The 27,925-nt window shown below is 34.2% G+C and overlaps 1 protein-coding gene across 5 annotated transcripts in view; it reads left to right on the plus strand.

Annotated features, from left to right (window-relative positions):
• The window catches only part of PCDH15 (protocadherin related 15), a 1,084,160-nt gene that overhangs the window by 509,492 nt on the left and 546,743 nt on the right, over window positions 1–27,925 (plus strand). For all 5 annotated transcript variants that reach the window (XM_069567843.1, XM_069567842.1, XM_069567840.1 and 2 more), the window contains exon 5: window positions 3,860–4,015. In XM_069567843.1, the coding sequence (XP_069423944.1) occupies window positions 3,860–4,015 (156 nt within the window). The remainder of the gene's footprint in view (window positions 1–3,859; window positions 4,016–27,925) is intronic.

Genomic DNA, 27,925 nt, shown 5'->3' on the forward strand with positions numbered 1-27,925 from the left:
GACTCTCCTAATAGGCTTGGTGGAACTGTACTTGGAATTTTTATGACCATCTTATATAGCAGAATAGAATCTATTCCAATGTGAGATCACAATGAGTGTTATATATTAGCCACAGGGAATTCTTGCCTTCATCATGATCCATTATGGTTGGAATTTATTTCAAGCCAAGTTCTATCTATGCTACTAACAGTTGCATAGGGAACTAAAGTTGTTAGTGACAAGAGTTCCAGGTGACCTGATTATTTCTAATTTATGGGCACTTAGCAGGACTAACTGGGGGCTCAGCACACTGCATTTGATTCTCCTCTTGCAAAGATTATGACCTTTCTGATATGGAATGGTTTATAGGTCTCATTTGCAATGTTTACAAGATAAATAACTTTAGAGCATAAATGTCACCTGATTGTCTTCCAGAGGTTTGTCAGAGAGGCTAATAGTACAACTATTTATTCTGTTATTTATTTTACAATTGAATTAGACAGGATTTTTCTTAAAAAGTCTATGAAGATAAATACTGTAAAACTATAATCCCCTGTAAAGATGGAGATCATCTAATTCAAATTCTTTGCAGAAAATTTCTCAGATCTAGTCTTTTAAGTTATGTTTTAACCTCTAGTGTGCTGATTTTCAGTGATGTGGCTTGACATTTTGGATAGTTCATTCTTTTCTGTCCCACTTTGGATTGTTAGAAAATCTCTGCTTACACTGGAAACATATGCTTTGTAATAGTTTTATTTTTTTTTCTCAGCTCAAAGCTTTATTATTTTTCTTTTCTTTATTTTTTTAACTTAGTTTTTTATTTTTAAAATTTTAAAATCTTTAATTCTTACATGCGTTCCCAAACATGAACCCCCCTCCCACCTCCCTCCCCACAACATCTCTCTGGGTCTTATTATTCTTATTTCTGCCCACTGAGACTACAATGAATAAACTAATTGATCTTTTCATAACAACCATTCAGATGTCTGATTAATCTTGTGATTTTTAGTTTAGACATTTTGAGTTTTATCACACATTCTCAGTGTAACTAGACTTCACATCCTATTTTAGGCACCTATATAAGCACCTTAAAATGGTGCTTATTGTAATCCACCTATTCCTTTATCAATTATTAATGCATATGAAGTAATTTGTATTATTATTCAGCATTGTACTATTTAGTGTTGGCATGTAAACTCTTCTTTTACTCATCCAAATTTTATAATTATATTTTCATATTAATGTTTGTCGCCATTTATTATTATATTTGGGCAATTAAGTTTTTTTCTAATACAAATAAGGTGATTTTGATTAATTATTATAAAAATTTAGCATTTTGAAACATTATTGACTCACTAAAATGATTTTGAACTTTGTTTTGTATCATTAAATGTGTTATGTATCCTTCTGGGCTTGTGGTATTCATGGTATTCACAGATTTTTATACACATGACTTTAGTACCTTTATATATGTTAGTGGTTTAAAGTGAATTGGAGGGACTTCCCTGGTGGTCAGAGGTTAGGCTCTGCACTTCCACTGCAGGGGGGATGTATTCCATCTCTGGTTGGGAAATTCATATCCCATATGATGTGTGGTACAGCCAAAATTTTTTTTTTAAAAGTGAATTAGAGAAGACATTAGATTAGAATTCAAAGCTGTGTGGCACTTCATTAGAGACCTTCCTCCATATGATAATGATTCTTCTAGTTACTCTTTCTAGATGCAATTATTCAATGAGGTACAATACAATTCGACTGCCTTTCTCTTTATTGGCCATAAAAATATCTTGATATTAAACAATGTTTTTTTCAGGTTTGGTATAGTTTCTACAATGTTCTTCTCATTATAAATGTGACATTTTTAATGAACCAATTCTAGCTTCTGGTAATTATTGCTATATCTTTCTGTGAATGCATGCTAAGTTGATTCAGTCAGTCCAGATCTTTGCAGTCCTATGGGCTGTAGCCCACCAGGCTCCTCTCTCCATTTTTCTCTTGGAAAAAATACTGGAATGGGTTGCCATGCCATTTTCTAGGGGATCTTCCCGACCCAGAATTGAACTCACATCTCTAAGTCTCCTGCATTGGCAGATGGTTCTTTACCACAGTGCCACCTAAGAAGCCTGCTATATCTTTAAATTGGTTTTAATCCAAATATTTAGTATATTGTTTTATAATCCAGGATGATCTGTTTGTATTTTATAGATTCTTTTGATTTTTACATTTTTGGAAATTTAGTTTAAGTAAAAGCTAGTTTGCATTTTATGTGTTACTATGTTCCTAGCACAGGATAAGTTCGTATAATACTTATTGATAATTATTATGATAATTCTATCATATCAGCATTTATTGTTATTTTCATTTTTAGAGATGAACAGACTGAGCACAGAGAGACTTTGCATCTAGATCATATAATTCATAGGTTATGGAACTACGACTACAAGCAAAGTGGTACAACTCCGATAGTACTCAGCCATGCGTTCTAGGCACAGTGCTAGTTACTGTGTAGAGAGATTAAGTCATGACCAAAATAGCATCCCCAGCTTTATGAAACTTCCAATACAGTAAAGAGAGACAAACTACAACAAATATATAAAATGTATAATATGCCATGTGGTGCATGAAGAAAGCAGTAAAAAGAATAAATAAATAGAGGGGAAGTTGAGAGGAAAGAGCAGATTGGAGGCATGGCATTCTAAACAAGGTGGTCAGAATAGATCACACTAATAAAATTACATGCAAAGATAATTTTATAAACTCAAAAAAGATTTTAAAAATGACAAAGAAATATTTTGTGTCATTACTTTGTATATCTAGAGTCAGAGATGCAGGTGTGTATCATACTCCTACAAGCCCTTTGTCAGCACCTGAGTAATAAGTGCCTCCTTGATGAAAATTCTCTCTTTGTAGAATTGTATCATAAGATAATTAGACAAATTAGCGCCTGTGTTTATGTTTAAAATGTTTATGTTTAAAATGTTTTATGTTTAAAATTTATGTTTAAAATGTTTATTGAAATGCTTAAAATGACAAAAACTAACAAAAGTAAACATATCATTTTTATTTATTTATTTATTTATTTATTTATTTATTTATTTAATTTTTAGTTTTTTATTTTTTAAATTTTAAAATCTTTAATTCTTACATGCATTCCCAAACATGAACCCCCCTCCCACCTCCCTCCCCATGAGCTATAGATTTATAATGGAACACATACTATAGATTCATAGTAGTATACATCCAACTGCTATAGTAAATCTATATTTGCAAGCATGAACATGGGATGATCATCTCATATGTGTGTGTGCATATAAGACAAATTATTTTTGGAGAGAAGAAAAGATTAAAAATAAACTTTAACTGTATAGATTTAATAAATTTGGGTTGTGAATGGATTCTCTTCTTTTGGTTATCTAATTTTGGTTTATATCAGATATGAACTTATATCAGATATGAATTTAATATTTTAGAAAAATATAAATAAATGCAAATTTTATAATCTCTCTACTCTATGTATATTATCATTTACACATTACTTTTATAAATTAGAAGCTTATGTCATTGCTTCTTTGACCTTTTTAAAGGCCCAAATTTGTGGCATCCCAGCAAATCTCAGCCATTACGTTTGTGATTGTGTTCATTGCTAGTCCTCTAATTGTGAACAGAATGCTACCTGAGATCCTATTTTTTTTAATTGAACAATGAAGTAATCATGATTGTCTTTTCATCCATAAAATAGTATGAAATGGATCAATTTTTATAGATTATTATAATTTAAAAGTAAATAAGTATAGAAGATTTTATTAAATAAGTACTTTGACAATAATGAGAGACTTCAGTTTCAATTGTTTTTTAAAAAGATGCAATTTCTGTGTTGCAGCCTCCAATGAATATACACTCTATCGTGGTGCAAGTTCAGTGCATCAACAAAAAAGTGGGCACTGTTATCTACCATGAAGTTCGAATTGTGGTGAGAGACAGAAATGACAACTCACCCACATTCAAGCATGAAAGCTACTATGCCACAGTAAATGAGGTCAGTTTCTTTCCACTTTTCTCTGTTTCCTTTTTATCAATATATGTAACTGACTGCATATTATAAATATTTTGAAATCATCCCTCTGTAATAATAAAATAATAAACTGTTTTGAAATACCAAGAAAACATTTCAAAAATAGTACTTTAGAAGAATAAGGTCTAAATGACTTCTAATATGGTTTTAGGAATTTACTTTGATACAGAAAAAAATAATTATTTATAATAATGACCAAAATATTGATATTTGTATCATCTTGGACAATTTAATGTCTGAATCTATATACATACATGGTTGCTAAGGTTTATCAGCAGCTATTCTTATTGTCAGACATGACTGAGTGACTTCACTTTCACTTTTCGCTTTCATGCATTGGAGGAGGAAATGGCAACCCACTCCGGTGTTCTTGCCTGGAGAATCCCAGGGACTGGGGAGCCTGGTAGGCTGCCATCTATGGGGTCACACAGAGTCGCATATGACTCAAGCAACTTAGCGGCAGCAGCAGCAGCAGCAGTATTCTTATTGTAAAATGAGACAGACTAATTTTTTTCCGTTGTATCTCTGAGGCAGTAGCTGTAAAGTACTAGAAGAAAATACATATTTAAGATTTTATTAATTTAAAGTCATTTCCTCAATTTTAAAATCAAGTTTTGGCACATTAAAAATAATTAAATATATCCTGCATCGAACCTAGACATACAGTATTGTAAAGTAAAATAAAGTAAAATTTTAAAAAAATAAAAATAATAAAAATAAATATAATTAAAAACTAAGTTATTATAAAAATGCTCATCAAATTATCTAAAAAATATTTAAAAAGTAGTATTACTGATTTTATTGTGCTGTGCTAAGTCATCTCAGTCGTGTCTGACTTTTGCAACCCTATATACTGTAGCCCACCAGCCTCCTATGTCCACGGGATTCTCCAGGCAAGAATACTGGAATGGGTTGCTGTGCCCTTCTCCAGGTATCTTCCCAACTCTAGGGTCAGATCCACATCTTTATGTCTCCTTCATTGACAAGCAGGTTCTTTACCACTAGAACATTCTTTTTTTTGTCATTTGTTGTTTACTTTGTTTTCCTTTTGAGCCAAAATCCATAAGCCAACTTGTTTTTTTAAATGGTGACTATTATATTAATTTGGGGGGATTCCATTAAATTATAAAATGTTTCTAAAGTATCTCTAATATATATTATGTGTAATTTAGACACAAAAAATGAACTACATTTTAAATAGCCTCTATTTTAGCAAATCATATTCCATGATGTCTTTTTTTTAAATCTTAAAAATACGTGTCTACTTTATAAGAGGAAATCAGTACACTTCGAGCATTAAAACAGCATTGTGCCCATAACTTCTATATTATTTTTGAAATTATTTAAAATGTGTCTTGTTGACTTCAAGGTGCTTCTGTTCCCCACAATTTAAAAGATATTTTTCATAATCTGAGAATTTCTAGATTTTATTGCCTTAAAAAATAAGCTTTTAAAAGTTTAACAGGCAAAGCTACCTGTCAGTCAATGCTCAACCTTTTTGAGCTACCTTTTACTTAACAGATTTCTGCTAAAACAGATAAATGCTAATTAATGTAACTAATCATGTTGCATAATAATTATTTAGCATTTTATTTTAGCATCTAAACTATACTTTTTGAATGAGCTTTTACTTTGTTTGAGTGCTAGTTTTGTTTGAATATAAACTGAAATATAAATTATCTTAGGCAACAGGCCTAATTTTAAAATCCAGTCTTGTACCATATTTAACTGTTCTTGGATACATGTCTTTATTTTCTAAAACAAAATTTATAAAGTTCAATTTGCATTCAAAGTATTCTATGTAATTTGGCTACTTCTACCCCAACTCAAATTTTTTTTTTTTTTGGCACCTTGCTAAAAACTAACTTTTCCAATACTATTTTAATTGTGTCATTCTCCTTTTCAAAAATTGCATGATTTCTCATTATTATCAAGATAAAGATCATCTGTCTCCACCAGCTGACTTTCAAAGCCTTCTATTATGTGATCTTTTGTCAATGTATTCTTAAGTTCAGTTTCTCTCTGATAATACACATTCTGTTCAGATTAACTTCGTCATATCTTACAAATATACTCATTTCTTTGGCTTTACTCACACTGTTCAATTTACTTAGAACGTAATCCTCCATACATTGCAAGTCTCCAAGTTTTATTCATTTTTTAAAGTTTAACTCATGACCGATTTCCATTTCCTATTTCTGTACTCATCCCGAGCTATACACAGTCATTGATCTTCAGTTTCTCCAAATTCTAAACTCCTATGTCATCTGGTTAAATGCAATTAGAATTATACAATTTGTAGAAACATTAAACATTTTATCTTAAATATTATTTGGAGAGGTAAGATTTCTATCCAAAACAGCCTAATTATGTTTTTCTCTCAATATGTTTCCCAAAACCAATTGAGACAATCCTATCACACTGATACTATGGTCAGATTTTCTATGGTTTGTTTCTGTGGAACACGTGGAATTAACATTTTCCTTCACTGATTTTGTTTGTACTCTCTCATATCAATTTTCTTGTAAACAATATAGAGTTTATTTAAACACCAAAGCATAATTATTAAAAAAATGAAATTTAGCTATTTTTCTCATCTTATTTTTGAATAATTTTTAGTTTAATTGTCTTGAATGAGTTTATCTATGTATCTTTATCTATATATTTACTCTTCATCAGGGCAAATATATTACAACTTTATATATACCAATATATATTTATATGTATGTATGTATATGTGTGCATATATATATATATATATATATATATATATATATATATATATACTGCAACTACAGTGCTACCTGTAAAATAAAATTAAATAAAATGTATTTTGGAGAGGTTCGTGACATTGTACAGGAGACAGGGATCAAGACCATCCCCATGGAAAAGAAATGCAAAAAAGCAAAATGGCTGTCTGGGGAGGCCTTACAAATAGCTGTGAAAAGAACAGAAGTGAAAAGCCAAGGAGAAATGGAAAGATATAAGCATCTGAATGCAGAGTTCCAAAGAATAGCAAGAAGAGATAAGAAAGCCTTCTTCAGTGATCAATGCAAAGAAATAGAGGAAAAGAACAGAATGGGAAGGACTAGAGATCTCTTCAAGAAAATTAGAGATACCAGGGGAACATTTCATGCAAAGATGGGCTCGATAAATATTAAGAAATGATGGCAAGGATACACAGAAGAACTGTACAAAAAAGATATTCACGACCCGGATAATCACGATGGTGTGATCACTCATCTAGAGCCAGCCATCCTGGAATGTGAAGTCAAGTGGGCCTTAGAAAGAATCACTACAAACAAAGCTAGTGGAGGTGATGGAATTCCAGTTGAGCTATTTCAAATCCTGAAAGATGATGCTGTGAAAGTGCTGCACTCAATATGCCAACAAATTTGGAAAACTTAGCAGTGGCCACAGGACTGGAAAAGGTCAGTTTTCATTCCAGTCCCAAAGAAAGCAATGCCAAAGAATGCTCGAACTACCGCACAATTGCACTCATCTCATGTGCTAGTAAAGTAATGCTCAAAATTCTCCAAGCCAGGCTTCAGCAATACGTGAACTGTGAACTCCTGATGTTCAAGCTGGATTTAGAAAAGGCAGAGGAACCAGGGATCAAATTGCCAACATCTGCTGGATCATGGAAAAAGCAAGAGAGTTCCAGAAAAACATCTATTTCTGCCTTATTGACTATGCAAAGCCTTTGGCTGTGTGGATCACAATCAACTGTGGAAAATTCTGAAAGTGATGGGAATACCAGACTACCTGACCTGCCTCTTGAGAAATCTTTATGCAGGCCAGAAAGCAACAGTTAGAACTGGACATAGGAAAAGGAGTACGTCAAGGTTGTATATTGTCACCCTGCTTATTTAACTTCTATGCAGAGTACATCATGAGAAACACTGGACTGGAAGAAACACAAGCTGGAATCAAGATGGCCAGGAGAAATATCAATAACCTCAGATATGCAGATGACACCACCCTTATGGCAGAAATTGAAGAGGAACTAAAAAGCCTCTTGATGAAAGTGAAAGTGGAGAGTGAAAAAGTTGGCTTAAAGCTCAACATTCAGTAAACGAAGATCATGGAATCCTGTCCCATCACTTCATGGCAAATAGATGGGGAAACAGTGTCAGACTTTATTTTCTTGGGCTCCAAAATCACTGCAGATGGTGACTGCAGCCATGAAATTAAAAGATGCTTACTCCTTGGAAGAAAAGTTATGAGCAACATAGATAGTATATTCAAAAGCAGAGACATTACTTTGCCAACTAAGGTCTGTCTAGTCAAGGCTACGTTTTTTTCCAGTAGTCATGTATGGATGTGAGAATTGGACTGTGAAGAAGGCTGAGCACCGAAGAATTGATGCTTTTGAACTGTGGTGCTGGGGAAGACTCTTGAGAGTCCCTTGGACTGCAAGGAGATCCAACCAGTCCATTCTGAAGGAGATCAACCCTGGGATTTCTTTGGAAGGAATGATGTTAAAGCTGAAACTCCAGTACTTTGGCCACCTCATGTGAAGAGTTGACTCACTGTAAAAGACTCTGATGCTGGGAGGGATTGGGGGCAGGAGGAGAAGGGGACGACAGAGGATGAGATGGCTGGATGGCATCACTGACTCGATGGATGGGAGTCTGAGTGAACTCCGGGAGATGGTGATGGACAGGGAGGCCTGGCATGCTGCGATTCATGGGGTCACAAAGAGTCGGGCACGACTGAGCCACTGAACTGAACTGATTTTACTCTATGAAAGATTGCAAGATATTTTCCATGCTGTTTCTTCTTTCAGTACAAAACATACAATTAAGTTAATTATGATTAGAATGATCTAAATGTTTTTCTAAAACTAAAAATAAAGCCATTTGAGGTTTAAGAGACTGTTGGTGTCAAAATATTTTACACTTCATTAAAGTCCAAATGACAGTTATAAAGTCATCATCACAGATTTATAAAAGTGTCTTAAGGTCCTGATTAGTCACTCTCCTTATTCACTGTGAGAAAATTGAGACCTGGAACAGCACATGAATTGCCTACAAAGGTTTTAAATTCTTTTTTTGTGAGACATAAGATATTGAAAGTTGTTGTTGTTTTTTTTTTTTCTCTCTCTCTCTGGGTAATTGGAGACTCTTAATTAATTTTGGACAATTGTGTCATTAACTAATTAGTCTGGCTGGTTTGAAGAACAAATTGTACAGTCTAATTGTTGCTGATCATTCTTAAGTAATTTCTGGAAGATAAATATTTTCTGGCAGTGACGTCTTTGATAACACATGCATCCCATTTCTAAACATTCCTTTTGACATAATAAAAGTAAACAAGGACAAATCAAGGCAAACATGTTTTCTTATGCTTGTGAAGAATTAATCTCAGGATAATAGAAAGGTTATATTTGTCCTGGTCTTTAATAATCTCTTTACAGACAGGGCAATATTTTTAGTCAATATTAATTTGTTCTTTTTATCACCTTGACTATCACCCTAAATGTACTTTGCATCTGTGACATGCTGTGATTTATTGCAGATAATTTGTTGGTACTTTCTGGAAGAATGTTTTCTTGCATTTCTCTTGAGAGGTAGATGGTATACAGTTAAGAAAGAAAGAAAGAGAAAGGAAAGGAGAAAGGAAGAAAAGAAGCATGTATTTTGTAGTACTCTAGTATTTACTGTTGAAAAAATCTGCATAAAAGTAGACCCATACAATTCAAACTCATGTTGTTCATGAATTAATTATATATATAAAGCTTCTGAACTGTATTTCTTTAAGTGTCTAGGAACTCAGAGAAATACAGTTCAGATATAATTGAAAGGTTGGACTCAAGGAATTTGCCAGTGTTCAACTATTTTTGACCTAGAAAAATGGCAATTCATATTCTATAAAAAAAAACCTTTTAAGTAAAAATCCATGCTGCTGTATTATTGCAGTGTTTATATTGTGGTCTTATACTAGTCAAAAATGCACACTTCATGTCTGTTATCAGTACTATTGTCTCTTGATGGCGTTTTGAATTTATTTAGTAAACTGTTTCTATCAGTTTTTGCTTAAATTAGTAGTCCTTATTTCTGGATTGCCACTAAATTAACTATATGGAGTTCTGCACAATAAGCTTAAATTAAGAAAGAACAGAATTAAGGAATGACATGAAACTGAAAAACACACTTCAGATCAGATCCTGAAAGGCACCATCATGCCTGTTCAGTTCTCCGATGAAAAAGAAAAAGAAAAAACATGATGTGGATAGCTAATTTGTGAGAATTATTGACCATGAGTTAGCAAAAATAAAATTTTCCTCCTAAAAAGATATTTAAACATATATTATTATATGTAATTAAAAGATAACACATAAAATATATAAGGAAATTGCACATCTTTTCTCTTTTCTTACTTAACATTCTTCAATATGTTTCTATAATATTGCTTTTGGACTCTTGTCCCTCTATATACAGAGGCAGTACTACATGGCTGTTTGAGGAGGTTTAGATTCACATAATCTCTATTATTTCCAGTCATGCAAAATATAAATCCTCTGTTTCTGATTGAGGGAGACTAGGTATATGGGACTAATTATTCTCTTGAAGATAACTAGAAGAGGCAAGGAGATATAAATAAACAATAAAAGAGACAAATTAATAAATAAGAGGAAAATAAATCATTAAATAAATAAATATATCTACAAAAAGACATTGAAGAACTAACAAGGAAAGATAAAAAATAAAAATTTGTATATATAGAGAATAAAAGGAACTTTTCACAATGATGAGGGTTCAATCTACCAGACACTTGTAGCAATTGTGAATACAATTTCACTTCATAACATGGCCTCAGCAATTACCAAGTGGATACCGAAAGAATTAAAGGAGAAAAGAAAAATCTATTATCTTAGAGATAATTTAAAAACACATTTAAAACCTGTGGTAGGTAGAACATTAGTCACTCAAAGATGTCCTTATCCTAATCTCAGGCAAAAGAACTTTATAGATATGGTTAAGGTTATGGATGCTAATCAGTAGATTATGCTGGATTATTCTGGTGGGCCTAATCTAATCACACAAGCTCTTCAAAGGAGAGAAATTTCTGTGACTGGAGTGTCAAAGGAAGAGGATGTAGTGAAAAATATGAAACAGAAAGGAGAGTTGAGATCAAAGAGAATCAAAGAGTAAGAAGAAATTAAGCCACCTTTGCTGGTTTTAATGACTAATGAAGCCCTCCATAAGAAAGAGCTGAGAACTGAACTTATTTCCAGAGTCTCCAGAAAAGAATCCAGCCCTACCAATACTTTGATCTTAACTTGTTGAAACCTGCCTTCAACTTCTAACTTAGCTGTGAAATAACAAATGAATACTAATTTAAGCTACTAAATTTGCATTAATTTATTTTGGTAGCAATAGATACTTAATGTAAAACCACTCCCAGTGATTCACGAAATAGATAAGGGAAAAATAGCAGTAAGAAAATATACTTGAGCTATGGTATTAGCACCACTGACCTGGTAAGTTCTTATGGAAGGAACACTATACCTAACAACTGCGGAATTAATTCTTTCCAGTCACATGAAGCGTTTGCAAGAATTTACCAAATGTTAAGCTATAAAGGAAGTGTCAACATACTCCCAATGACTGAAATTACACAGAGTATGTTTTCTAATCATGATGCAGTTGAGCTTATAATCAATAAAATCACAGAATTAAATTAGAAACTTCACACTTATTCTGAAAATGACATATAAAACTCTCATTATTCCTAACTAGTATTATTGCATATGTAGAAACCCAATAGCATTTACATGTAGATTATTATAATTAATAAATGAGCTTAGCAAATCTGAAGACAAAGTCAGTATTAATTTTTTAATAAAACTGTAACAAAGAAGCAAATTGTAACAAACAAGAAGCAAATTGTAACAAGTCATTCCCTGATCATAGCACCTTCAATTATATCAGTTTACTCTAAATTAAATTGAAATTTTAATTGAAAAGAAGTACAATTCCACATCTTGGTAAAGATACAGAGTAAACACAACTTCTATACATTGTTGGTAAAGGAGTAAATTTGGACAATTACTTTGGAGATGTGTTTGTAGTTTCTACAAAAGATAAACAAAAAGATATCTTATGACTAAGCAATTCTGCTCTTGTGGTATGTATGTTCACCAAGTAACATGTACAAGAATACTCACTGACAATATTTCCATAATAGTCAAAATCTGAGACAACTCAACTGTCCAACTATGTTAGAGCCGGCTTACCATTTTTAATTGCATTTATCTTGAAAAAATAAACATTTCTCTGTGTTTCAGTTTCCTCATGTGAAAACTAGAAATGAAAATATTAGGACACCTACCTCATGTGGTTTAATGAATATTGTAATAAATCTTAAAGTAGAAAAGAAAAAAATAAAAAGCCCACAGATTTTAGTGTACAACATGTTACTTGTATGTTGTTGTTTAGTCACTAAGTCATGTCTGACACTTTGCGACCCTGTGGACTATATATAGCCCAATACTGAAGTGGGTTGCCATTTCCTTCTCCATGCTGTTACTTGCATATTTTGTAAATAATTTTAAAATACAATCTGAAATGAGTTATCTCTATATCACTTATTTAAACCCGATATTATATTTACATGTGTTTATGTGTATGTTTAATACCAGGCTTAAATAAGTGATACAAAGATTTAAAGTGCACATATTTATGTGTGGTGGTGGTGGTTTAGTCTCTAAGCTGTGTCTGACTCTTTGCAACCCCACGGACTTTAGCCTGCCAGGCTCCTCTGTCCATGGGATTTTCTAGGCAAGAATACTAGAATGGGTTGCCATTTCCTTCTCCAGGTTATCTTCTTGATCAGGGACCAAACCTGCATCTCCTTCATTGTGGGGTGGATTCTTTACTGGCTGAGTCACCAAGGACACTCATATGTGTATGTGTGTATGTGTGTGTGAGTGTGTGTTTTGAGTTAAATTTGAGAAGAAGCTTATACATGATAAAGTGTTTTAAGGAAGGAGTAAAAGTTTTCCAGATTATTATGATTAATTATATAGGCTAACAAAGTGATGATGACAGAAAAAGAAGCCCAGATTTAAAAAAAAAAAAAAAAAAAACCTTGGTAAATATGAGCTATGTGAATTACAGTACATTTTACATAGCCCTAGGGGGAAGTTATGTATTTATGTGAATTATAATCCCTTTTTTCATAACTCTAGGGAGAAATTATGTTTTAATTTGTATATGACTGTTACACTACTTAACATTTACCTTAGTTTTTGTGTCCCAGCAAAGCTGTTATATTAAATAATATTAATATGACTCCCCTTTAACCAAATGTCTTCATTTTCCTCAATACGGTTTTTCTGCACAGAGTTATGAAGTTCAAATGTAAAGGGTCCTAAGAGAATCCCAGTCAATTTAATAAATTGTGTTTGGTCAAGCTCTCTAACTTCTTAAGAACAGAAAACTTTAAAGGATATTTCATAAATCTAAATTTAAAATGCCATTTATAATTTAGGAAAGTAAAGGTTAGGAGTGGAAATAATCTTGTTTTTCAGGAACAATCAAGTTGTTTCATAACTATTGACATTACAATTATATCACAAAGTTATGTCCTGGTTAACAGTTTAAATATCTATAAGCTTTAAGTTTTGAGTAATTTTAATATTTATTTTTCTTCTCTGAATTTTAGCTATTACTCATTAGTAAGTAACTTGACACATTAAAATTTGTTCTTATCTAAAATTTGCTCACAGGCTTCTGCATAGACCTTCTTGCTAGTTTAGTGGCCTCATATATCCTGATGTTGACTGGAATTAGGTCAGATTACAATGATAATGATAGATTCACTCTAACAATTATCATTTATGAGTGCTAAGTTTTTCCATGAAACATCTTGTTTAAAACTTACTTAAACCTACACACAAACTCAAATTATTTTATTTTTTTCATTTTGCACAATAAAATGAGGAAATACTGGGACAGAGAAGCATTTATTAATTTACCTAAGATTTCACTGCTAATAAGTGGCAGATCTAAGTGAGAAACAGAGGCAGCTTCATTACAAAACTGAGTGTTTGGCCACTATATTTTACAAATACATCAGGCAAAAGAATGATAGTGCTCAGAGACATGAAGAAAGAATGGGGGATAAATACAACCATTAAACTGAATAGTATTATTACTAATTTATTATTTATTTTTATTTTTTGCTGCCCTGGATCTTCACCACTGTGCACAGGCTTTGTCTAGTTGCCACAAGCTAGGGCTGTTCTCTAGTTGTGGTGTTTAGACTTCTCATTGAAGTTGCTTCTCTTGTTTCAGAGCATGGATCCCAGGGCACACAGGTTCATAGTTGTGACACGGGCTAGCTGACCTGCAGTATGTGGAATCTTCCCAGATGAGAATTGAACCTGTGCCCCCCACACTGTCAGACAGATTATTAAATGCTGGACCATAAGTCCTAGGTAGGGTTCTAAGAGAAAGGCACAAAGCCTTTGGACTCACTATAACCTAGGTTCTGATATAGTGTGACCACTTCCTCTCTGCACAATCACAGAAAATTGATTAATTTCTAATACACTTAGTTTCCTCAATGGAAAAACATAATATTAATTTCATTTATTGATCACTTATTGAAGATGAAAGGATACAAAGATGTTGAGTGAAACCAATGGTTCTAGGTGTGTTCTAGGCACTCACTGAATGGTGACAATGGCAATGGCAGTGAACTTTCTAATTATATCCAGCAATCTCTGCTTTTATCCATTCATGCTTCCCACAATTTAATTCTCAAGGGAAAGTACACTTGAATATTTTCATTATGCAATGCTTTTTGGTTGGAATATTTTGTAAAATTTTATTTTTGTTTTTGTGATCTGTTTGAGATAATAATTATACATCTCATATTCATTCTAACTATATTGCTAGTACTCAATATTTTTTAAACTAAGGAAAAAATAGTGTAGCAGAAAAATTAAAAATTATGAATAGGACTGAATCCCATGAAATACTGAGACTAACAAATATAGTTCTAAACTTCATTCTGTTCACTGATGGGCACTTTCCTTAAGGTATATTTTTTCAGCTTCACATCACTAAAGATTCTCTCTTATATTTTCTCCAAACTTTGTGAGATTAATAATCTTGAAAACCCCCTTTAATGCACCATGATGGGTACTGTAAAATATCTTATTTGTGACATAGTAACTATAGAATATAAGACAGATTATAGGATGGTGTTGAGGTATCAGATTTGAACAGTCAAAAGAGGAATATATATATAGCTTTTATAGAACACTTATACATTCATGATGAATTATAAAAAATAATGTAGTGATGAGCACATACCAACTACTTGTAGATTAGTAGACATATCATGTGAAGAGTACTTCATGGTAGCTGGTAGAAATTTTACTTTAAATGCTGTTATATCTCTTTCTAACACAGCATTATTGTGCCTTTCAACAATACCCATTAGGTTAATGAAATCACTAACACTTTTTTGAAAATAGACTCTGAAATGATTTTTTGCCTTAAGGTTTTTGTGTATGGTTAAAAACATTTTAGTGATCAAACCCATCAGCAGGAGCTAAAAGCTGAACTTCAGCCAAATTAAATCATAGAAAAGAGTGGGAACCTCTCTCTCTCTTTTGTTCTTTCTCTCTTTTCTTACTCTTTTTCTATCTTATATTTTGGTTAACAGTTGGTTCAAATGTATGTTAAATATTTATAAGAACTAAATGTAATATAAAATTTTATCTTTAAAATATTTTTATAATAAATGATATGTTTAAGTCTTAGACTTAGTTAAATACAAATGATTATGGAAATGGTCTGTTTATGTTCATATTTTCTATCATTTATGTAAACAACATAAGAAATATTAAGGCCTAAGTAACATTTTTATAGAGGTAGTGAAGTTCCATATAAACCCACATCCATTTTCCTCTATCCTTAATGTGTTTCATTGGTATGGTACATATTTTAACAACTTGTGAGCCAACAGTGAAGCATTACTGTTAACTCAAATCCATATTTTATCTGCTGCTAAGTCACTTTAGTCGTGTCCGACTCTGTGAGACCCCATAGACGGCAGCCCACCAGGCTCCCCCATCCCTGGGATTCTCCAGGCAAGAACCTTGGAGTGGTTTGTCATTTCCTTCTCTAGTGCATGAAAGTGAAAAGTTAAAGTGAAGCTGCTCAGTTGTGTACGACTCTTCACAACCCCATGAATATCCTATTCCTTATCAAACCTGGACTCAGCATTTTTATTAGTGATTTATAAAACACTGATTTGTTTAAAAAAATTGATGAAAATACAAATTTCAATGATTGGGTATATTTTCTTCCTTCTTCTCTTTGCCCCTTGAGCATGTACTGACATGCTTTTTTAAAACATTATGGAACCCACTGCTGCTGCTGCTGCTAAGTCGCTTCAGTCGTGTCCAACTCTCTGCAACCCCATAGACAGCAGCCCACCAGGCTGCCCCGTCCCTGAGATTCTCCAGACAAGAACACTGGAGTGGGGTGCCATTTCCTTCTCCAATGCATGAGTAATACACATTGGATTGCTAATGAAAATGTTAGGATGCTGAAATGGGAAATTTAGGAACTTATTGAATAATTTGCTTGCTTGCTGAGAACAAATTTTCTAAAATGCAGGCAGGAACTAAATTGATTTTTTTGTCATTATGTAAAATATCTCAAAATTATCTTTTCTTTGGGCTAAACATAAACTATATCTGATGGAATGAATCATCCAAATTGTATCATTTCAGTTTAATGTATATTTTGGCTCTGTTATGTGCCAAATTATTTTTACTTCCTCTTTCATTGGGCTTCCCTCATAGCTCATTTGGTAAAAAATCCACCTGCAATGCAGGAGACCCTGGTTCAATTCCTGGATCCAGAAGATCCATTGGAGAAGGGATAGGCTATCCACCCCAGTATTTTTGGGCTTCCCTTGTGGCTTAGCTGGTAAAGAATCCACCTGCAATGCAAGAGACCTGGGTTGGATCCCTGGGTTGAGAAGATCCCCTGGAGAAGGGACTGGCTACCCACTCCAGTGCTCTGGCCTGAAAAATACTGCGTAGACCATGGGGTCGCAAAGGGACAGACATGACTGATTGACTTTCCCTTTCCTCTTTCATTTCCCCTTTTTCTCAAAAGTTTCTTAGTAGCAAATTATGAAATTTCTGAAACAATGTATTTCACAGTGCTTGAGAATTAACTCTTTGAAGCCAAGTAATCTGTGTTATACTTTTTATATACCACCTATTAGAAATACGATAGGAGACAGAAGCTCTCTTAGCCTATTATAAAGCTTATAAAGTAAATATAAGACAAAATAATAATGTTAGAAAGTTGTGTTGAGGATTATAAGAGATAATGCTTTTAAAATATATAGTACAGGTTCTGGCCATCTTTTCTTGTAGGTCAATTCTGCCCTGAATATATGTTTTTTTTTTTTAAATAATTATAATTCTATAACTATTTTTAAAAAATGAAGGAGATCTTAAAAAAATAAAATGCAAAATAAATTAGTAAACAAGTGGGAATTAATGAGACTTTTTTGCCTGGGAAATTCCAGGGACACAGGAGCCTGACGGGCTACAGTCCATGGAGTCCTAAGAGTCGAACACGATGGAATGACAACACGTTGAAAATTTTTTCTCACAATGGGGAAATATCTGAATCTATCCAATTTTAGTTTTTGCTTTCCTGATTTAATTTTTAGCTCTGTGCTATTCTTTCACATTTCATTGTGACTATATCATCTCTTTCCATTTAATATATGCATTTTTGAACATCTGTTTTTCTCAGAATCATTTTGGTAGATCTAAAGGCACAGATGGTCTCCATGATGAAGCATAACAAGAGAGATTCCATATATAGTTAAGAATATTTTCTGCACATTTGGTTTTTTTTTTTTTTTTTTACAGTTTCTTATGTATTTTGTTTTTTTTTAACCAGGGAAGGTTTATTTTGACACAGAAATAATTTCAAACACGAAAATATAAAAATTATACAAGCTTTTTCTCTAAACCATTTGTAGTGTTACTGAAAAGAATCCTTCTTATCCCCAAATATGAATACTTTAATGTGTATTTCTGAAAGATAAGAATATTCTCCACATAACAATACAGCCATCAGAAATCAGAAAATGAACACTGACACATTACTACTTCTAGTCGATAGTCACCATTCCAGCTCCATCAATTATCTAGATAATGTCTTAATTATAAACATTTATTAAATTCATATTCTGTGAAGACATTGTCCTTGCCCTCAAGGAGTTGAGTATATTAGTAGTTTACAATCTTTTTTTTCTGGTTTATAACATTATATATTCTATGTGTACGATATTTTCATTTTTGTAATTACTACAGTGTGCTCACCATCTAAAGTTTAGTTTCTATCCATCACCATACCATTGACATCCTTTACCAATTTTTCTCTCTCTAGCCCCTTTTTCCTTTAGTTATCATGACTCTATTATATCTATGTGTTTGTCTTTGTTTGGTTTGGACATTTATTTTTAATTTTTTAAAAATTTCCCGTATAATAAGGTGATTTTTTTTATACAGGTAAAAAGTCTTTTTTTTTTTTTTTTTAGAAATATGGTCTATGGTGGGACATCCCTGATGGTCCAGTGATTAAGAGTCTGTGGTGCCAAAGCAGGGCACTTGGGTTCAATCCTTGGACAGGGAATTAAATACCACATGTTGCAACTAAGTGTTAACATGCCACAACAAAGATTGAAGATCCTAAGTGCCACAACTAAGACCAAGCACAACCAAATAAATTAATTATTTTATAAAAGAAAGAAAGAAAAAGAATATGGTCCATGGTATTGAAAACTTGATATATTTAATCAAGGAATAAAAATCACTACTTATACAGCCACTTCCTTTCACAGAGTTTCTTTGGATAGACAGTAATCTACAGCACACAAAACCTTCTGAAAAATGAAATAAGACTAAGCCCTCATTCCTTTTTCTTGTCTATTTCCCTCCTCCAAGGAATTAAGTATATTTTGGGAAACAAGAGATAGGTAAGAGAGAAAAAAAAATGATATTAAGGGAAAGAAAAGCAGCACATAAAAATACATTTTCTAATTTAAGCCTATAAATGGAAATCAATCTTCCACCTGTTTTAAAATATTCAAGTATGCTACTATTCAACAACTTTCAATAAACTCTTTCATGTATATATTTTTGCTAATTTTAGCAAAAATTACTAGGCTACTTATTACTTTCTATAATAATAATCCTTTCTCTTGTTTTGAAAATACTTTTCTACATGAATTTGCTTTTAATCATATATTGAGAGGAAACTATTTTCAATATTAATTATCTAGCTTTCATGATAAAGAATGGAGTAAAGATTTTATGCACAGGTGCAAAAGCTATATTATGTTAAAGGGAACTTGAAGAACATATGGAATTCCTTTCTTATATTTTTCTTTTTGATTTCAATAAATCACAGCAAGATAACATCTGCTGAATGTGAATTCAAGAATGCGTACCATTTGTTAACATTTCTAAAAGTTTTAAGACAAACCTCAAATAAACATTTAATTTGAATGAATGTCTTAGCAAAACAAACGATATATCAATGAGTTAATATAAAACCAATATAACGGTCATAGAAATAGTGTTTTGGCACATAATAAGCTTCAATAAATAATCACAGACTTGGAGATAATGTAATGTTATCATAGTGAGAAAAGCTGAAGTTCTCACTAATGCCCACCTCCTTACAAATGTATAACTCCATTTCATTTGTGGAGACTGCAATGGTTTTTAAACATATCATTATTTCTGAGGCATATATGTAAGGTAGGGATGATTTGCAAGAGAGATTTATAAAACTACTTTATCAGAGGAGGAGGTTAAAGACTGAATTATAGCCAAAGCATGAATGACTTGCAGGTTGGAAAAATTATTTTTATGGCAAATGATCTTTGGACTATACAGTGCAATCAAAAAGACCCTGAAAATAAGTAAAGAGGGAAGAAGACAGTAATTAATCATTTTAAACTGGGTCTGTTTTCTAGAACTGCAATATTAGAAGTTTACAATATTTCACATAGATGACTATGGAAGCACTGCAGACAGTCTTCAAAGGATCGTATGTGTATGCGCAGTCACTCAGTCATGTCTGACTCTGTGACCCCATGAACTGTAGCCCACCAGGCTTCTCTATCCATGGTGTTTTTCAGGCAAGAATACTGGAGTGGGTTGCCATTTTCTCCTCCAGAGGATCTTCCTGACCCAAGGATTGAACCCAACTCTCTTGTGTCTCCTGCATTGGCAGGCAGATTATTCGCCACTGCACCAGCTGGGAAAACCCTCAAAGGATCATGGAGTATAATTAAAATACCAAAAGATTGCATGGCCCCTGTTGTAGTTAAATCAGCAATTGTTCCATAGAGTTTCACATAGTAGCCATACAGACCTTGTGACTTAGAACATGTGAGACCAATTTTTACGTCTGCAAAATCAAATACTCAGCTTTACTTTTTCATTACTGAGAAACTTCATCAGGGACATATTAGTCAAACAGAACTGAGGGATACATGATAGATAGGTAAATAGACTGAGCAAGGGAGATTTATTAAAAGGAATTGGCTCACAAGATTATGGAGGCTAAGATGTTCTAGGATTTGAGTTGTCAAGCTAGAAACCCAGCCGATGTAATTCTAGTCAAAGACCAAAGTTTGAGAACGAAGAAAATTGATTGTGTAAATTCCAAGTTGAATCCAAGTCTGGAGGAAAGGGAAGACAGATGTCCTAACTTGAAGACAGTCAAGCACAGAGAGTGAATTCTTCCTCACTGAGCTTTCTGTCCTATTCAGGTCTTCAATAGGTTAGATGAGGCCTGCCCATATTTAGGGAAATTCCTGGTGGCTCAGCTGGTAAAGAAGCTGCCTGCAATGTGGGAGACCTGGATTCGATCCTTGGTTTGGGAAGATCCCCTGGAGAAGCAAAAGGATACCAACTCCAGTATTCTAACCTAGAGAATTCCATGAACTGTATAGTCCATGAGGTTGCAAAGTGTCAGATAGGACTGAGTGACTTTCACTTTCACCCACATTTAGGGGATGGAACAATCTGTTTTATTAAGTCTACCAATTCAAATGTTACTCTCATTCAGAAACACCCTTACAGACTCAACTAGAATAAAGTTTAACCAAATATCTGGGTACTTCGTGGCTTAGTCAAGTTGACATATGACTGCAACCTCCCTGTGACTGCTAAATTCATGCCATAAAAATATGAGAAAGTCATGAAATTAATGTCTTGCTGTTAATTAAATATGGAGGTGGAGGCTCCAGTTTCACTAATCGTGATAATTTGTACAGGATGTCACTTTCTGTTGGGCATTTGTTCTTAAGAGAAATTTGGTGTGAAGTCTAGTTCACAACAAACTGTAGAAAATTCTTAAAGAGATGGGAATACCAGACAACGTGACCTGTCTCCTGAGAAATCTGTATGCAGGTCAGGAAGCAACAGTCAGAACTCAACATGGAACAACAGATTGGTTCAAAATCAGGAAAAGAGTACCTCAAGGCTGTGTATTGTCACCCTGCTTATTTAACTTATATGCACAGTACCTCATGAGAAACCCTGGACTGGATGAAGCACAAGTTGGAATCAGGATTGCTGGGAGAAATACCAATAATCTAGATATGCAGATGACACCACTCTTATGGTAGAACGTGAAGAGGAGCTAAAAAGCCTCTTGATGAGAGTGAAAGAGGAGTGAAAAAGTTGGCTTAAAGCTCAACATTCAGAAAATGAAGATCATGGCATCCGGTCCCATCACTTCATGGGAAATAGATGGGGAAACAGTGGAAACAGTGTCAGACTTTATTTTGGGGGGCTCCAAAGTCACTGCAGATGGTGACTGCAGCCATGAAATTAAAAGACGCTTACTCCTTGGAAAAAAAAGTTATGACCAACCTAGATAGCATATTAAAAAGCAGAGACATTACTTTGCCAACAAAGGTCTGACTAGTCAAAGCTATGGTTTTTCTAGTAGTCATGTATGGATTTGCAAGTTAGACTATAAAGAAAGCTGAGCACCAAAGAATTGATGCCTTTGAACCATGATATTGGGGTGTTCAGAGTCCCTTGGACTGTAAGGAGATCCAAACAGTCCATTCTAAAGGAAATCAGTCCTGAATATTCATTGGAAGGATTGATACTGAAGCTGAAACGCCAACACTTTGGACACCAGATGTGAAGAATTGACTCATTTGAAAAGACCCTGATGCTGGGAGAGATTGAAGGCAGGAGAAGAGGATGACAGAGGATGAGATGGTTGGATGGTATCACTGACTCAATGGACATGAGTTTGAGTAAACTCCAGGAGTTGGTGATGGACAGGGAGGTCTGGCATGCTGCAGTCAACGGGGTTGCAAAGTGTCAGACACGACTGAGTGACTGAACTGAACTGAATTGGATGTCTAGTGCACAGTAAATCAGATTACAATATTTGTAACTGAAAAAATGTGCATTTGTCCAATGTAGACTAATGCATAATCTTACTCCACTGAAAATGTTTCTGTTTTGATAATATCTTTGAGTAGAAATACAGCATCTACTACCATTGTTAATGTTCTGTCATTAAATCATTATTACATGTAAATCATTGTCTACAGAATTCTAGTTCAGCTACTCTAATATACATGATGCTTCTGATATTTCATCCTTTTTTTAGAGAGCAGGGGGAAAACTAAACACTTGGATTCCTGATGAAGTGTATAAGAAAGTAATATCTCATCAATTGCATTTTAAATCATTCCTTTTTGATGACTTTTTGAGAATATTTCCAACTTGATATTATCATTATTTATATGAATTATTTCCCAGTTCAAGTGGTATTATTTTAGTTGTGCTTATTATAAAAATGCTATATGCTTCTGTATCCACATACATTGTCTCTTTAATTATTAAAGCCATTAAAGTCTATCATAAGGTATTGTTGTAAAATATGTATGAAATTTTTAGATATTCAATATTCAGCAATTGTTTATTTTAGCATTTTATTTCTACCAAATTGTCTATTTTCATGTAAATATATTACATGAGACTTCAAGAAATATTCAGTAGGTATTAACATCAGGGGTCTTCCCTGGTGGCTCAGTGGTAAAGAATCCATCCACCTGCCAATTCAGCAGACACAGGTTCAGTCCCTGAGTTAGGAAGATCCCCTGGTGAAGGAAATGGCAACCCACCCCAGTATCTCACCTGAGAATTCTATGGACAGAGGAGCTTGGCAGTTTATAGTCTATGGGGGTCGCAATAGAGTCAGATACAACTTAGCGACTATAACAACAAAAATATCAAATTATTGTTACCTATCAGTACAAGGACATTGGCGCCAGAGGCATTATTCTAACACTAACTGTGTATATTTAGCACAATATTATGATTTGTGAGGTGCTTTCCAAGATTCATCCTTCTCAATATGTACTTCAAAATGAGCAAGATATTTCTTCGCTAAGTATACATTTGGCCTATAGTGACATCAACAAATTATGATATCATAAGATGTCCCTTCTTGAAGTCCTCACTTTGAACAAATGAAAACTAGTAGCCAGTTATGAACAAAAATACCTCTGTATTAGTTGTGGGATCCAACACCATATGCAAAGAGACCTGGAAGTAGAGACCTGTGCATTAGGTAATAGGTATATAGACCTTGGTGTGGAGTTCAAATTAGCTGAACCCACTGGACCTGCTGAGCAAGGAACTGACCCTAACTTCTCAGGGCCATAGCCTGGGGGAAACTTGGGTAATGCTGATTTAAGCAGATACCCATGGATGAGAGAGATTTTGTGAAAGTCCAGTCCTCTCAAGGAGACATTCCAGCCCTCTCTTGGAGCAAAAAGTAATATGTTTGATTGAATTAGAAAGGGGAGAAATGCCTTTTCCAGAAGGCACTGGAAAATGCTTTTCCAGTGTTACCCCTCCCTCTAAGGTAACACAATGTGAGGCTAAACTATCCTGGTGGAACCTCTCCTTGTAAAAGAAAGGGAGAGAGAGCAATTGGTGACTGCCTGACAACCCTAGCTGGGTCATACACAGTGGCAGCCCAATTATTGAGGCAGGACCTCCCTGACTCTGGGGAGGGAGGAGATTGGAAAGGATACAGGTAAGAATATCAAAAGATTAAAAGAATGAGTTTCCTCCTAACTTTGCTCAGAACGTCAGTGAGAAGTCAGCCCACAGGCTACTTGGATAACCTCAAACAAGGATCTCTTCATTTGGCCTGTGGTCATCCCCAACACTCCAAATGCTAAACCTGTAAAATTCCCTACTCTATGGACATTCTCCAGCATCTCCAAGTGAGATGCTGAGAATGAACTTGGATAAATAGAGAATGTGCTCAGAAAATCAGACCAGGGACCGTGGGCAAAGGAGACACCACAAATTTAACTACAGTGTCACCTTTTGGAAAACAAAAGAAGTTCCCAGCAGCCAACCCAGTGTGTTCTTAAAACCAGGAAAAAAAAAAAAAAGACAGCCTTAAGAATTCAGCCACACCAGGGGCTTCCATCATAGCTCAGTCAGTAAAGAATCTGCCTGCAGTGCAGGAGGCCTGGGTTTGATTCCTGGGTTGGAGAAGGAACCCACTCCAGTGTTCTTGCCTGAAGAACCTCCTGGACAGAAAAGCCTGGCAGGCTACAGTCCATGGGGTCCCAAGAGTTGGACACGACTTAGTGACTAAACTACCAGAGAGCAACAAGTATGGAGCAAGTATATTCATACAAGCGATGTGGGTTCAGTCCCTGGGTTGGGAAGATCCCCTGGAGTAGGGCATGGCAACCCACTCCAGTATTCTCACCTGGGGAATCCTATGGACAGTGGAGCCCGGCGGGCTAAAGTCCATAGGGTTACAGAGAATCAGAGACATGACTGAAGTGGTTTAGCACACATGCACGCCCTGCTACATTGAATGCAAAAGCAGCCAATGCAAAACTTCAGGAAACGTGAAGAGTCAAACAATGTGTAATCACCAAAAGAACAATTATCCCACAGTAATCAAACCCCAAAGCATGGAATTTGGTAATTTACCTGATAAAGAATTCAAAATAACAGTTTTGAAAAAAGTAAATGAACTACAAGAAAACACAGAAACACAATTCTGAAATCAGAAAAATGAATAAAATGACAGAGAAATTGTAAAAACCAAACCAATTCTGGAGCTGAAAATTCAATGAATAAAATGGAAAGTGCAATACAAAGTGTCTACTCTAGAATAGACCAAACATATTAAATAAAGTGTTTTTAAATAGAAACACACATAAAACAAGGTTATGTATTGATTTGTTGATGAAAAATGTTGTAACCAGAGGCTTGCAAAACTTAATCCTGTATTCCCCTCAGCAATGTAATAACCCTGCATTTCCCCTAAGAGCAATGGTTCAGTCCTTGTTAATTTAGTGTTCATGGTGACTTTATAGTATAAAACTACCATGGGTGATAAAAATCAACTATATTTATATAAAATGTGGATACAATGCTTCAGTGAGGAATATTGCAAGAAAAATTAGTAAGGGAATTTTCCCTTTTGAAGCATTGTTCCTGATTTTTAGGTTGGCTCAAGCAGCAATGGCTCACAAGATAATTGAACAGTTAGCTACTCACATTTTACATTCAAGTTTCCGTTACACAATTTCATGAAATATTGAATTTTCTTGCTTTATTTTCTTTAATTATTACATGTGCATTTGTGCATTTTCTATGTTTTCCTAATAGTTGTATAAAATCATTTGTGGAAAAAGACACGAACTAAATAAACAAGTAACACCCTCAGGCAGCTGCCCAAGGTGATAATCAGCCCACACATAGAATGCCCTTCAGAAAACCAAATTTATATTTCTGAGACTTGTTGAAATGTTAAAGGACATGGAACACGACCATCTGTATGGCATGTGTACCCTGAAAATTCTGTTTAATGATGTATAGGGAAACACATTTTAACAAACAACTTATCATATGAAGATTTTCACTCCCCACATAATATTTAGAAATATGTCTTATTTATATAATGTGAATATGTGTGTGCACATAGATATGCACATATTTTTGTTGGATATGTATATTAATGTATTCTATAATATACTTATTCATTTTCTATATGCATATATAGATATATATTTATTTAAAAGCATATTGCATATTCTAACTCTCTTTTGCTTGTTTGCATTTGTGTAGGCCATTTCATTGGAGCCCTTTGACTTTTGCCAGACCTTCCATATTAAAACAAAATGTTTGTCCTCTTTTTTAACTAGCTGTTTCTCCTATATTAGCTTTAAACATTCCAAACCCTAGCTTATATCTAAACAGGTCCATATCTGAGTGGTAGATGATGAATAAATGTGTGTAGTTCAATTACTGATACATTTTAACATTACATTTTACATGTGTATGTCTGTGTGTGGATGTTTACTTATTCCAATAGCGAAAATGAACAATCTATGCTAACATGTTTGGTCTAAATGTGCAACTATGGAAGGAAGTAAAACTCACTAGTCTATGCAAATGTTGAACTAATAATTTGACATACTTCTTGCCATTTGCTGTCAACAACTAAACATCACATTTTCAAAGTTGGGTCACAAGTCTCGTGAAGTCGTGAAGTTGCTCAGTTGTGTCCGACACTTCGTGACCCCACGGACTGTAGCCCACCAGGCTCCTCCATCCATGGACTTTTCTAGGCAAGAGCACTGGAGTAGGTTGCCATTTCCTTCTCCAGGGGATCTTCCCAAGCCAGGGATTGAACCTGGGTCTTCCACATTGCAGGCAGACTCTCTACCGTCTGAGCCACCAGGGAATCGCAGTCTATTTTCAAAAATTTCAGACACCGACTGTTCAAGATTTCTGGCTTTTTCCTTTTATGTGTGTTTTTTTGGGGAGCGGGGGTTAATTTTGTAATTCAACTCTGTGGCACAGTTATCTACTTTGGCAACAAAGATCTTTAAATATTCTGTTTTATTAAATATCAAGAAGCAAAATTTTGCCATTCAATTTTAAATTTTCATAATTAAATATATCAAGAGTGAGTGAATTTTTGTAAGATAAATCAAGGCACAACTACAGTAGAGTGGGTGAATTTTTACAAAAGAGTGACATATTTGGGGACAGGGACTACATTAAAAATATTAAAATGTTGGCTTGAAAGCCTTTTAGTTAACTATTTCCAATGGTGTGTCCATGTTTATATCTGTGCTATTTAAACCATCTCCTCTCACTTTATCCCCGGTTCTCTTTGAGCTGCAGAAAGTCAAAGTTTACCTTTAAAAGCTACTTGCCAGGAGGACTGACTTTATAAATACACTACTCTGTACTTACAGTTCCCCAAACCATGGGCTCGCCAAAGCATAGTTTTAAAATCACTTTTAATTGCAATTGTATCCTTTTTCTAAATCATAGATCGCAAACTACTGTGGTTGCTGTGCCAGTGGATATACTGGGGTGTGGGGGGTATTAAATTCATAATATAATTCTTTAAACGCTATTGTCAACTTTAGAACCAAGAGATTTCTTATGAAATTGGAATATTAAAAGATGTAGTATTGGGTTGGCCAAAAAGTTCATTAGGGTTTTTCTACAACATCTTTTCCACAACATCCATGACATCACTGGAAAAATCTGAATGAACTTTTTGACCAACCCAATAGCATTGTCTCCATATTCCATTATGAGAGTTTCCTGAGGCTGAGTAGCAGATATCCTTTTAGAGAAGGATGTATTCTTTAGTCGCCACATTCCCATGAGATGTGCTTCACTCCTTTACATTGCCTGATGGATCCCTATAGATATCTAGGTTTGTCATCCCTGAAAATGGAAGTAAATGAGATGACTCTTCTTTTCTC

Source organism: Ovis canadensis, chromosome 22 (assembly GCF_042477335.2).
Source record: "Ovis canadensis isolate MfBH-ARS-UI-01 breed Bighorn chromosome 22, ARS-UI_OviCan_v2, whole genome shotgun sequence".
NCBI classification, from domain to species: Eukaryota; Metazoa; Chordata; class Mammalia; order Artiodactyla; family Bovidae; genus Ovis; species Ovis canadensis.